This window comes from Leptonychotes weddellii, chromosome 7, assembly GCF_054177405.1.
Source record: "Leptonychotes weddellii isolate Sample4059 chromosome 7, ASM5417740v2, whole genome shotgun sequence".
Taxonomy (NCBI): Eukaryota; Metazoa; Chordata; class Mammalia; order Carnivora; family Phocidae; genus Leptonychotes; species Leptonychotes weddellii.
This window is the reverse complement of record NC_138375.1, coordinates 114,218,164-114,231,907: the sequence shown is the minus strand read 5'-3', so window position 1 is coordinate 114,231,907 and position 13,744 is coordinate 114,218,164. Positions and strand designations below refer to the sequence as shown.

The 13,744-nt window shown below is 53.2% G+C and overlaps 1 protein-coding gene across 5 annotated transcripts; it reads right to left on the bottom strand.

Annotated features, from left to right (window-relative positions):
* Positions 1–2,466: 2,466 nt before the first annotated feature.
* On the bottom strand, positions 2,467–6,285 carry TIFAB (TIFA inhibitor). Of its 5 annotated transcripts, none has more exons than XR_014147235.1 (3): positions 5,858–6,285; positions 4,955–5,152; positions 3,353–4,134 (listed from the first exon to the last, which is right to left on the bottom strand). XR_014147235.1 is itself a non-coding variant. In XM_006746701.3 (2 exons), exons 1-2 carry the CDS (start codon positions 5,887–5,889, stop codon positions 3,042–3,044), a joined length of 501 nt encoding a protein of 166 aa, XP_006746764.2. In that variant the 5' UTR covers positions 5,890–6,002; the 3' UTR covers positions 2,467–3,041. The 5 variants fall into 5 exon arrangements, 2 of the variants coding, with proteins under 2 accessions (XP_006746764.2, XP_081683170.1); XR_014147236.1 differs by having other exon boundaries at positions 4,955–5,130; XR_014147237.1 differs by having other exon boundaries at positions 3,432–3,510; positions 4,953–5,152.
* Positions 6,286–13,744: the final 7,459 nt, after the last annotated feature.

Genomic DNA, 13,744 nt, shown 5'->3' with positions numbered 1-13,744 from the left:
CGAGGCAAGCCAGGAGTTTTGCAAGGAGAGTTTGTGAATCAACAGGGTCTGAAACAAGCGGGATGTGTCTTGGCTCCCTCCTGCCCTGTCTCTGGCTCACGTCCTTCAGCATGCCCTGCGCTTCATCCTGTGCTCTCGGAGGGACGCCGGGACGCCTGACTCTGAACCTCAGACTCCTCATCTGGAGGCAGCTTGTCTCCTCTCAGAGACCCCCAGCTGGGAGGGATTGCTGCTGCTTCCTGGAGGGGAGAGGACCCTCTCAAGGGCAGTGGGGGAGTTGCCCCCTGGGACTCCGGGGTGCATGGCCCCAGCCAGCTTCCTCTCTTCTGCCTTCGAAGATCAGGTGTAGTGTCCAGGCTGTGGGTTCTCAGTTCTGTAGGTGCACTGCTGCTCCCTAGCCGAGTTGGGGAACATCTTGGTCTCTGGAGGGATCATCGCTACACTGAGGATCTGTGTGTGACATATAAAGGTGGTTCCAAAACAGTGGGCTTCTTCTGCTTGCCAGACCTCACAGGGTGTCTCCCATCCTACAAACTCTGCATACTGGGCCTTCTGGTGTAAGCAACAGGTGAAAGCCCCCTCCTGACTGCCCACCGGGTCTCCGGCAAAGACAAAACCCTTTATCAGGTGATCACAGAATGCAGGTGCGCTCTTGGGCTCTGCAGCCGGTCTGCCAGGCTTCCAACCGCCCCTAGCTCCATATATGCATCCCAGGTGAGCCCTTGGCTATGGACCTATTATGTTCCCTCTCTTAGGTCTCACCATGGTAGGTATCTAACCCGTACTGAGTGCCTACTGTGTGACAGATGTTTCCCTATGAGATTTACACATGCCCCCTCCTGAGACCGTCATAACATCCCCGGTGGATGGGTACTATTATCTTACCCACTTTCCAGCGGGACAAATGGAGACAAGAGAAGGCTAAGTCACTTGCCCAAGATCACACAGCTAGTGAGTGACATGATGTTGGGCAAGATACCCTTTCTAAGTCTTGATTTCCTCATCGATACAATGTGTTAATACCATGATCGGTCCGGGTGTTTTGAGGATTCAGCTGAGCAAGGCACATGGCACCTGGCAAAGCACTGAGCACACAGTAAGCACTCAGCAGACATGGCCACTTGATGGTACAGTGAATGCTAACCCCAGCTGGAAGACCGAGAACACATTTAGAGCACCAGTAACAGTGGATCGAATAATGAAGGGATTAATTCCTCCACAGGTGTCTTTCGTGAGCCCACATAAGTTCTCTGAGGGCAGGGACTTTGCCTGCCTAGTTCACTGTGGGTTCCTGGGGCTTTGCCTCACATCTGGTGAAAGTTTGTTGAATGACTGAGTGAAGGACTGCTTGGGGGCCCCGAGGGGCCATTCATTATATTGGACAGCCCCCTCTCTTTGCAGCCCTTGCCCTCCTGTGCCTTGTGTCTGTAATCTCAGTGTCCTTGCCTTATTCCCTATTAGAAGGGAAGTTTCCCCAGCCAGGACAGGCCTGAGTTCCGCCCAATGCTATCTTCCCCGGGGAAGAATTGGCAGTGTAGCTGAATCTCGTTGTAGCCTGGCTGGGGTGCAAAAGGGTTTTTCTTCTCGGGTGGGAAGTAGAGAGTGTTGAAAGCCTTGTTGGACGTGGTAAGAGGCCTGAGGCTGTGAGCCAGCTGGTTGGCAGCACCATGGCCTCAGTGTCTCAGATATCCGAGAGCAGGCTCTAGGATGATGATGACCACCTGAGTTTGTAGGCCCCTCCCTTCTTTACACAGGTGAACGCTGTTTCTAAATGACACTTCCAACCCCCACTGCCACTAGGATGACATGGAGAGTGGGGGCTGTTGTCCCTTTTTTTTTTTTTAAGATTTTATTTATTTATTTGACAGACAGCGAGAAAGGGAACACAAGCAGGGGGAGTGGGAGAGGGAGAAGCAGGCTTCCTGCCGAGCAGGGAGCCCGATGTGGGACTCGATCCCAGGACCCTGGGATCATGACCTGAGCCGAAGGCAGACGCTTAACGACTGAGCCACCCAGGCGCCCCTAGTTGTCCCTTATTTTTGAAAGACTACCCCACCCCCATTGGTATATGACCCACTTTGAGTAAAATAACGGCTGAGCTAAATTCTACCACAACCTCCCTCCCCACCCTCTCATAGAATTAGTCCTGAAAGAGCCCATTGCTCTGGGAAGCTACCTTTCCCTGAAGACCTGGCCCTCTAATCAGCCAAGGCTTTGATCCAGAAATGATAGAGTGAGGGAACTCGAGGATGACCGGGACAACGGATTTCCAGGCAGGCCCAGCCCCCAGCTCCCCACCCGCAGGAAACCCTGAGCTCTGCCCGCATCCTTTCTAGAAATGTGAGCCCCCACCTTTCCAATTTCCTCTTACACCTCTTCTCTATTTCCCCGCCCCCGCCTCTGTGTGACAACGTGGCGCGCATGCAGCCCATCTGGGGATCAGGGAATCCTATTGGGTATGCCAGCTTAATGAAATACTTGCAGTTTATTAAACACAGGCTTCCCTAAGCCCGGAGTGCCTGTGGGTATTTGAAAGGCCAAGGTAACCCCGAGCTACCACAAACGTAATTGTTACATGTGTCCATGCATTCCTGGTGCAACCTCAAACTCCAGCTCATAAGCAGCAGGCGAAATTAGCAACATAAAGTAACTCCTAGGCAGACAAGAGGAGGGAAATGTGGGGAAAGGCTTGAGAGAGGCTCTCAGAACCCCTCAGGGCCTCTAAAAGTATATGAAGTTCCCATTACCTTGCATAGCTGTAACCGTGGAGGGCGCTCCCCCACGCCAGGCTGTTCGTGTTTGCAGAATCAGTTCATTATTACCAAGCAGGTCTTGCTTGTCAACCTCGCGTGGTGTCGCTCCAAGAGTTCAAGTCCTCTTACGGGTGAGGCTTGCTCTGGGCAGCCGGTGGGGCTAGCGCTGTCTGAGGTCTCCTTCTAGAGCTGTGTTTCTGCTCCTCCTCCAGGGCTTGGCAGGGAACGGCCATGGAGAAGCCCCAGGTGACCTGGAGCCCAGTGCCCTGAACTTGGGGGAAGCTGCTCCTAGGAGGTGCTCTCCCATTCATCAGTCTCCTCAGCCTGGGGCCTGTGAATCAGGGGCGAGGGGCTGAGATGGAAGCAGCAGACAAAAGCCTCCAGGGAGGTGCCTCCCTCTACGCGGACTACCATCTGGATGCCGGAGAAGGCGACCCTGTTGACCACGCTCAGGGGAACCTGCTCCAGGAACCTCAGAGTCAGCCCGTTGACCCACACGCAGCCCTTGCGGCTCAGGGCCTTCAGGCAGAAGGTCAGCAGAGCGCTGCCCTTCTCCCGGTAGGGCTCCAGCGACAGGTGTCGGCGGGAGAGGCGGGGGAGCTGTAGCCGGAGGTGGGCATCCGGGCCGCGCCCCACCAGCAGCGGGCTGGTGTCATGCTGCAGCCGTGCTGGGACGTTGGCAAAGGTGTCCGGGTCCTGCGCGGGGTGATGCAGGCTCACATGCAGGACCGTGAGGGCCCTCTCTGTGGACACGAGCCTGGGAAGAATGGAGCACAGACAAAAAAATGTGATTTGAGCCTAAACGTGCTTGCCCAGCTCAGGGACCCTGAACCACCTCCAGCCAAGCACAGCAGAGCACCGAGTGTGGATCTGGTCATTCTGTCCAAGTCAGGATGGCGCCAAGGCTAGAGCTGGTGTGGAAGGTCAGCCCCGCTGGGTCTAGCCTCAGCTTCATCTCTAGCACGCTCTGTGAGTAGGACTTAACCACTCACCCACTCTGAGCCTTAGCTTTCCTTTTCTGTAATATAAGGATGCCTGTCCTTGTCTTTGCAAGGCATAAGGCATACCAGCTTTCATGGTGTGGTTTTGGTGGCTCACTATCATTTGGAGACAATCTGGCCCTGTTTCACGGGAAGGGAAGGACAGGCAGATAGGATACACCTGCCCTGTATCCAATAGTCACACAAAAAACCCTTGCTGAGCCCTTGCCTGAGCCAGGCACCGATCAGCTGCTGGGAATGAGCACAGGCAACAGGAGAAGAAGCTGCTGATCTCCAGAGTGCCTAGCTGGTGGAGAAGACAGAGGCTTCTAGCAGCAGGAATTGTGGACAGACACAGAATCGGGAAGCCCAGCTGGCTGCCGGGGGCCCAGAAAGGCTGCCTGGAGACCCAGAGAAAGAATAAAAACAGCCAGCATGTTCCAAGTGCTTCTATGGGCCTGGCACCACGCCAAGTGCATTTTGGGCATGAATGTCTCCCTATATGGGCAGAAGGCAGATCCTGAGAAAGAAGGTGGAGAGCACCGGAAGATCTCGCTCAAGAACCAACAGGGGCTCTGCAGAGGCCAAGTAACAAGGCTGCCACGGTGAGAAATGCACACATCCTTTGTCCCAGCCACTCCACCTCTGGTAATTTGTCCTTTAGAATCTTACTGGCACATGCAGTTAGGCTGCTTACAACAGTTGGCTTTGCTCCCGCATGGATTTGAGGAATATAAACTCTCTGGCACATCCACCAACCCCATATGGTGCGGAACCTGCCACCGCCTTCAGTGGGAACCAAGGGATGAGTGGATTTGAATAACTAATCCTAGACTTTCCCGGCACCAGGCTTCAGCCTACAGTATTTTCTCTGCTAAGAAGTCATCTTCTGTCCCAAACTCTGCCCAAATACCACTCATCTTTAAAGACCCATTTCAAATGTGGCCTCTCCTATGAAGCTCTTTTCCTCTCTCTGCCCTCTGACCCCCTCTGGACACCTCCATTCAGCACAGTTTCTCATAACACACCGGAGTCACTTGGGTCCTTGTCCTGTCTTCCCTGAGCTCTGCTCCTCCTGCTGTCTCTGAGGCCCCCCGGGGGCAGGCTGTGGTCTGAGCGGCTGCTCTGTGTCCCATTGCCCCGTGCTCACCGGGCCTGGCCACAACATCTGTCTGGGGCCACATCTGGCAAATGGTTAAATGAGGAGATGCTCACACACACATGAAAATCCTGTGAGGGCGCCTGGGTGGCTCAGTTGGTTAAGCGTCTGCCTTCGGCTCAGGTCATGATCCCAGGGTCCTGGGATCGAGTCCCACATCGGGCTCCCAGCTCAGCGGCGAGCCTGCTTCTCCCTCTGACCTTCTCCCCTCTCATGCTGTTTCTCTCTCTCTCGCTCTCTAATACATAAATAAAGAAAATCTTTAAAAAAAAAAAAAAAGAAAGAAAATCCTGTGAAATCAGGTTTTGGTATACTGCAAATGAGAGCCTGGTCCTTAAGGGCTGTGGGACTGGAAGCCTGTCACAGGTAGTCCGAGTCCCGGACCCTCGGCCCCTTCTATCTTCTGGCTGAAGTCGGCGAATAGTGAGGACCTTCCACTCGGATAGTGAGGGCCGGGCCCCTCAGGACCCTCCCTCTTCCTAAAGCGCAGACATGCACGTGTCTCCATCCACATCCCAGGCCCCAGCCTGCGGGAAACCTCCTCCTGAGGTACGGAAGGTAAGCCGGGCCCAGGGCAGCCGAGCTGGGTGTCCAAGTCCTCAGGCCTGGCCAGAAATTCAGAGTTCACTTCCGGGACTCGATCCCACGGCACAAGGATCCCGAGAGAATCCCGCAGAAATTAGGGTTCACCACTGCTCGGGAGACGTTACTCTTCAGCTCCACTTAGCACTCCAGAGCTGACAGAAATCCCCTGCCAGGGCAGAGCCCCTGACGAGGCCCCCGCATTGTCTCTAGGACCCCCCGGGTTTTCTGGGGAAGCAGAAAGCAGCCCTCCCAGTGCTGTCTCTGGGGCGGGACTGTAGGAAGACAGGCGCCTGGCGAGGAGCCAGCGGGGGCCCTGCTCCCGGCCCCACCAGGCCCTCTCCCCTGGCTGTGTGGCTCCAGTCCCCCTGACCTTCACCTACCTTTCTGCCAGGGGCCCATCTGCGCCTGACATTGCAGCTGTGAGCTCTCAGGAGCACGTGGCTGTGAGCCGGGGTGGGCCTGGGCTGCCGGTTACAGCTGCGGTGTGGGGATGTGATGCGTCACGTCATTCATCCGTGTCGCTGCTTTCTTCCTTTTTCCCTTCAGGAAAGAAAATGGAAGTGTTATTTCCCATTGCAGAAGTGCAACCCCAGGGCCGAGAGGTTGAGAAACCCCAGCCTGGGATCTTTGCTAGCAGAGGCCCCTGAGAGGTGGGGTTCCCCGTGGGCTGTCAGCACTGTCTGTGTCCGTGGCCCGTCCTCACGGACCTGGAGAGCTGTGTCCAGTCCTGGTAGCTGGTAGAGTTCCTCTTCTCCGCTGCCAAGCGGGTGAGGGCGAAGGCATCCCAGGCCTCTTAGAGAGGAGAGGCTTTTTCAGTAGAGGGTCAGTGAGGGGAACCCCCCTACGTGGGTGACTGTGAGGAGAGCATTATGGCTGGACCGGGAGTGACCGAGGGAGCTGTGGGCAACAGAGCCGTGCATGGAGTGTCGTGGAAGGGCAGGGCCTCAGGGGGCGGGGGTAACGGCTGCTCACGGTGGGCAGTCTGTCTTGGAGGAGAGCAGAAAAGCCCTCTTTTTTGCCCACCCCTCCTGGGCTCTGCTGGCCTCCCGGGGCAGCCTGGAGGAGACCACGATGGATGCTGGCCCAGCACTGTGGACCCTGGCCATCCTGAAAGTGCCGCAGTGTCGCCACGGTGCTAACTCTTCACGTGGCCCACGTGTTCACCGTCCACCAGTGTATTCATACAGCCTTCCCTGTACCCACCAAGCAGGCAGGAGACATGCCCATCTTATACAGGGGACACTTGAGGCCCTAAGAGGGGCAGTCCCTGGCCCAAGGCCCCGGAACAAATCAGCTTACAATCCTTTCTCCTTTTCCCATCAAACCCAGGCTATCCTGGGGACTCTTGGAGGGCATGTAGGTGGGTGGTGCAGTGCGCAGGTGGCCCCGATCTGCCTCACTGTCCCCAGATCCACTGCTTACCCGTTCCTCAGGGGTGACCCTTATAGCCCCGGAGATCTCGGCCGGCCACGCCCTGGGGGCTGAGCTCCTCTGGGCACGACTCAGGGCCTAGTCTGCTTTCTCTCTTCTGAGCATTTAGACTCTAGTTGGTTGCTTAGTGACTGAGAAGGACAATAGGAAGATCTAGAAACAGTCATCCATCCCTGTGTATCCCAGCCGGTGTGAGACCACCCCAGAGGGGCTCCCCAGAGCTGGGAAGTGTATCTGCCCCTGGAGGAAAGCAAGCATCAACTACAGGCTGCCTCCCCATTGTCCATGTTCTCCACTATGTCTCTAAGCTCCAGCATGCACAGAGCTGGGCCAGGTGTGTGCGGGAGGCCTGTCCCCATAGGGGTCCACACAGGATGTCAGCCTTCCCCTGGGGAACCCAGGGCAGCGGGCAGTAGGTAAGAGCCGGGCAGGGGCTTTGCTGCCCCTTGGTGCGTGACCTTGAGTGAGCCCTATCCCCTCTCTGGACCTTAGCTTTCCTCCCGTAGGGATGGGACACGGTGTCCCCACAACACCCTGCCACCATGGTCTAGGTCCATGCTCCCAGCCCTGGCGTGGGAGAGTAGGTGGGTAGAGGAGATGTGTTCGTGACCCCTGTGACCTCAGTAAATTGGTTCAGAGCAGTTCCCAGAAAGAGAGAACTGAAACAGCCAGGGAATTCAGCTGCTACGAGGAAGTCCTGCCCGGGCTGCATCTTCCGAAGGCGAGCCGGGAGTCCTGCCCAAGCCCCGCGGGTCACTGGCTGGCAGTCCCCCGAGGGGAGAGGGAGAGCAGGGGGAGTGGAGGTGCTCGTTGCACTCTTCTTGGCCCCCTTGGCCCAGGAGGCCCTTCTGTGGTTGGTGTTGGGACACTGAGGAGTGTACATCAGTGAGCAAATGTCCCTGTCATGTGCTGCTTGGGGAGCTCGGGACAGGACAACAGCTTCCGGAGCTTTCTCTAATGGTGGGCAGGCGAGGATTCTCGGGTCAGACAGACTCTGGCGTGAGGCTTGATTCCTTCTGCTAGCAAGTGCGTGAATGCAAACAAGTTACTCGGCCTCCCCGAACCGATCTCTACTCTGTGGAATCAGGATGATTGGTTGGTGTGTGCGCTGAGATACACGCCAAGTGCCAAGAACGGGCTTAAGAAGGTGGTGCATGAGAGCTGCTCGTGGTCGAACGCTTAACAACAGAAGAGCGGGTAGACGCCTCTGGCGAGAGGGGCTGGCGGAGCAGCCTGGCAGCTTGCACAAACCCCAGATTCTCAGAAGGCCCCAGGTTTTGCTTAAAATGAACGTAATTTGGAGTTGAATACCTCATTTGCATGAATTTAACATAAATTCCATTTTAAATGATAATGAAGTTAAAGGGGTGCTCTGGGAAGAATCTCCAGGTGATGGCTGGGGCATGGGGACCCAACAGAGGAGGACAAGGTTACCTATTTGGCAGGTGAAGAAGCTGAGGCTCCCAGGGATCAGTCGACTAGCCCAAGGTCTCGTATCTGCGAAGCAGCAGAACTAGGACTCGGACCCATTCTGCAGCGCTCTTGGGCCTAATCATGCAGCTGCCGTGCCTTCTAGCTGGCATTCTCTGCAGTCCAGCTATCCTGCCTCCTGCAAACGTGCCCCACCTGGCCGGCTGGCAGAGCACTGCGTAGAGACAGGGGCCAGCTTGCAGCCAGCCAAGCCTGCGGCAGCCACCCCACCATGTCCTGGCGGCCTGTGACCACCAGGTGGCAGCACCCGTAAACCTAGCAGCGTGCGCTTCAAGGGGAAGGGGAGGGTGATGAAAAGGATGGAGGTGTCATGCCTGGGACCACTGGGGAGCTGGGGAGGAGAGCATGAGGGAGGCCCAGTGCTTGGGGTGGCAAGGAGACAGAGTCCTTGCTTCTCTGACTCAAAACGGTCTTAAATGGCCCCAGGTGACTCCACAGCAAACGTCACCCGAGAACACCAACCCAGGGAGCGTGGGGATAAAACCGGAAGCAGGCGGCCTGTGAAGCAGAGCTTCCAAGCACAGGGGCCAGGACGACAGGCTCCGAAGGGGTAAGTGGCCTGCGCAAGAACACAGCCTGAGTGCACAGCACCGCAAGGATGAGAAGCCAGACTTCCCTACCTGTAAAGTGGAGTAATACTGGGGCCCTCTGGGGAGGGGGCCCCCAGAGAGTCAGTGCATGGGAAGCACACAGGTAGGCCAGGGCCACATGCGTGGTAAGAGGAATGTGGATAGAGTTACTATATTTGTTGCGATACTATATACATAGTGTATACATATATTGTTAGTTTGATCCGACTGATCGCTCCCTGTCCCCACTGAGCTCTCAGGTAAGAAGAAGAACACCTGTAACTCATAGAGATAGATGCTGTGAGGGGGGTGGGGTGCACAGAATCATGAACCCCAGGAGGGGAGTCTAACCTACCGGGGGTGAGGGACACCAGGGAAGGCCTCCTGGAGGAGGGGACACTTGGGCTGACTCTGCAGGGTGTGATGTGGGGTGAGGCCCACATGGAGGAAGGTGGGAGTCAGTACCCAGTTTCTGGAAATGACTCTTCCTCCCCCAGGCCCATGCTCTTGGCTAATAAGAATGATAACTGCAAGGTAACGGTGGGTACCTTTATCTCAGTAAAGGTAACTCCCCCTTTACTGAGTCCTCTCAGGGGGATCTCTCAGTGTTTGACCAGCTCTGCTAGTCTCTTGGCCTGAGCCCCGGTGGGAAGCAAGTGGCTATCAGGGGCCCCAACTGCTTGTTCCCTCTGTGTTTTCTCCCAGAAGGCTGGCTGGGCCTCCATATGGAGGCTGGGCTGGCCAGCGTGACTGTGGCGGCCCCCACCTGCAGAGGAACCAGAAAAGGTGAGAAGAAGGTGCTCAGAAGCTTCTGCCATTCGGGCCCACGCTCCCTCCCCTGTTCCAGGGGTTGCCGCTAAGCCTAATTTCATGATTATGCTCAGTGCTTAATACATGTCAATTTTACTTATTGCTAAATCTGCTAATAAACATTGACTTAAGGGCTAAGTCCCTGAGCCCTGACCAGTGCCTGAGGCAGGCCTGGGGACGGGCGCCTGGGATTCTGAGGCCTTCTTGGCTCTTAACATCCCATGGGGTGGTCAGGCCACACAGAGCCAGTGTTAGCAAGGCTAGAAGTTACATATTGCTTCTGACCTCCTTTTTCCTCGCTGAGCTAAAGGGCCATCCCTTGGGTGGCCAGGGGAGCAGGGGCTTGGGGAAGGAGGAGGCAGCCTGGTCTTGGCCAGCATGCAGTCCCTCCACCTTCACCCACGGCATCCAGAGCAGCAGAGGATCAAAGGGCAGGGAGGGAGCCCTCACCCGGAGCCAACCTTGCCTCTGCTGTGGACAGACTTTGGGGCAAGTCACTTTTTTCCTTTCCTTTCCGGCCTCCTCGGTGTCCTCATCTGGAGAATGGGAATTATCATGCCTGCCCTATAGCCATCATCTTCATTTAACACTTTAAGAGGGGGCAGCTTTCGCCTGGTCAGAAGGATTTGCCTGGGGCTGCTTTCTGTTTCAGTCAAGAACCCATACGGAAGAAACACAGCTTGCTCTTATTTAGAGGATGCATCTGGCTAGGAAAGATGGCCTCAAACACAGCGTAACTCACATCAAACATGGGCTTTTTGTTTTTAATTAAGTGAGGTAAAAGCCTAGCAGAAGTACTTTTAACTAAAGTTTAGGAATAAAGTGTATTTTGAAATTAGCATGTCTTCAAAGGCAGACTTTTAACATACCATGAAAAAAAAAAAAAACCTCTGAGTGGGAATTTAGGTGGTTCCTGGTGCCTAGAAATACTCTGTACAGATCTGATGGCAACAGGAGGGAGGAAAAAAAGAGCTCTCCTTCTGCAAATAGTTATCGGTCTTTAAACTATGGTAAAACGTACAATATATAAAATTTACAATTTTAACCATTTTAAATGTACAGTTCATCGTGTTAAGTATAATCACATTGTTGTGCAACTCATCTCAGAAACTTTTCATCTTGCAGAACTGAAACTCTAAACCAATTAAAAACTCCCCATTTCCCCCTCTTTCCAGCCCCTGGCAACCATCATTCTCCTTGTTTCTATGACTACTCTAGGTACCTCATAAGTAGAATCATACAGTATTTGTCCTTTGGTCACTGGTTTATTTCCCTTAACACAATCTCCTTAAGGTTCATCCATGTTACAGTATGTGTCAGAATTTCATTCCTTTTTAAGGCTGCACAGTACTCCATTGAATTACTTCATTGTAAGTGCCGCATTTTGTTTATCCATTCAGCTGTCAACAGACACCAGGGTTTCTTCCTTCCACCTTTTGGCTATTGTGAATAATGCTACCGTGATATGCTGTAGAAATATCTGTTTGATTCCTCACTTTCAATTCCTTTGCTTATATACTCAGAAGTGGAATTACTGGGTCACATGGTAATTTTATGTTTAATATTTTGAGCAACCACCATGGTGGCCCCCATGGGAATCTGAGGGGCCTGTGCTGCCCACACGGGGTGTCCACTCACTCCCACCATCCCTAACGCCTCAAGGCACCTCCCGCATTTGGAATTGTCATCGTGAGCTGGAGGATTTCCTGGGAAGAATGCTACATCATGGAAGCTTCTGGTGCCAGGGGAAATCGCAGGCCCAGTTCTGAGGCTGTGAGCTTCAGATGCCAGCAGCTGCACCATTTTACATCCCACCCCCCCGCCCCAAGAACACACAAATTTCCCATTTCTCCATATCGTTGCCAACATTTGTTTTTTTCCGGGGTTTTTTTAACAGTAGCCATCCTAATGGATGTGAGATGATATCTAATTGTGGTTTTGATTTGCATTTCCCTGATGATGAGTGATATTGAGCATCTTTTCATGTGCTGTTGACCATTTGTATGTCTTCTTTAAAGAAATGGGTACTTAAGTCTTTTGCCCATTTTTAAATTGAGTTGTTTTCCTGTTAGTAAGTTGTAGGCATTCTTTATATATTCTGAATATTAGCCCCTTATCAGATATAGGATTTACAAATACTCTCCCATTCCATATGTTGCCATTTCTCTCTGTTGATGGATCCTTTGATGCAGTTTTAAATTTTGATATAATCCAATGTCCCTATTTTTACTTTTTGCCTGAGTTTTTAGTGTCACATCTAAGTCATCATTGCAAAATCCAGTATCAGAATGCTTTTCCCCTAAGAGTTGTGGAGTTTTAGGTCTTACATTTAGGCCTTTAATCCATTTTGTGATCATTTTTGTGTACCATCTAACTAAGGTCGGGGTCCAAATTCATGTGGATATGCAGTTTTCCTACAAAGAGTTACTTAAAGATAAGATTTATGATCAATGGTGACAATGTACCATATTTGACCATATCAGGTTGAATAAAATATTTTACATACCTTGATAACAACACAAAACAAAAAGCACTCAAATTCACCTTGTAGTTTCTGTTACTTCTGTGTTCCCATCTTTATACTGGTGCGTAGAAATAGTCTTCATTTGCAATAACACAGCACGTTGTCAACTGGTTTCTTTCTAAACAATATGAACCTCATGGAGGTGTTAGTGGGAACGTTGACGACTCATCCAGGCCGTGAGTTGCCAGGCGCCTGAGTCCATCATTTCCTGCCCATAGACAGGATCCTATGCCCTGGCTCTCGGTTCTTTCCTGATGTTCCTGGCGTCACAGATTTTAAGGGCAAGGGTTAATGTCAGTGCTCTGTGTTTGTTACCATGGGCTCCTAAACAAAGCTACGGCCAGACAGCCTCCACTGGGTACCCGTTTTCATGGGTTTCGGCCCCAGAATCAGAGCCCGGGAGCCAAATTCTGAGCCTTCAGTACAGTAGACAGAGAAACCCAGAGGTTCAAAGCATTTCAAAACTCTTGCATTTGGTCATAATTTAACACTCTTCCTAGAAGTTTGATTCTTTAACTTTAACTTTAATGTTGGCTCATACAAGGAAAACTGATCACCGCTGTGTAGAGTGCCGCCAGAAGTGGGAATCTGAGGGGCCTGTGCTGCCCACACGGGGTGTCCACTCGCCCCTACCATCCCTAACGCCTCAAGGCACCTCCCGCATTTGGAATTGTCATCGTGAGCTGGAGGAGGACCCACATTTCCTGGGAAGAATGCTACATCATGGGGGCTTCTGGTGCCAGGGGAAATCGCCCGGCCCAGTTCTGAGGCTGTGAGCCTCAGACGCCACCTCCAGAAGCTGCCATCACCATGGCTAGTGCAATCTGGCTGGATTTTGCCAAAACAAAGGAAAGGCCCTCCAGCAATTTCTGTGGATTTGTTTTGCAAAATTAAATTGTCTGCTTTTAATTCTCCTTTACCAGTTTAATACCTATTGGAATTTCAAAACCAGTGACATTCAGAAAACCCACTCTGGGAGTAGGTGACAGATCCCACATGAACTGCATTTCAGTCTGGGACCCAAAAAATGAGACCATGGAAACTTCCAGGGAGTGGGGGTCTTGGCAGTAGGATCCCTAGGCTTTGGAGCTCCTGGACCACCCCGATGTGTACATGCACTCTGAATCCATAGGGACTAATAGCTGTTCCCACACACAGAACAGAACAGAAGCTTAGCAGACTTGCCCACTTCAGGACCTGACCCCAGCATGGCTCCAGAGCCAAGTTCCAGCTTGTTTGTGTTTCCACGTGGGGCCCCTGGACCTCTTCCAAAGGAAGAGGCTGAGCCCAGGGGCAACTGGCCTCCTCTGCGCCCAGCCCTGGGTGGGTTCTGCGCGAGCACAGGAGCCAACTGCCCTTCCCCCATAGAGATCCAGGCTAGTGCAAGAGACAGGCACTCAGACAAATACCAACCAGGCAGACCCAGAAGCATCAGACCAAGG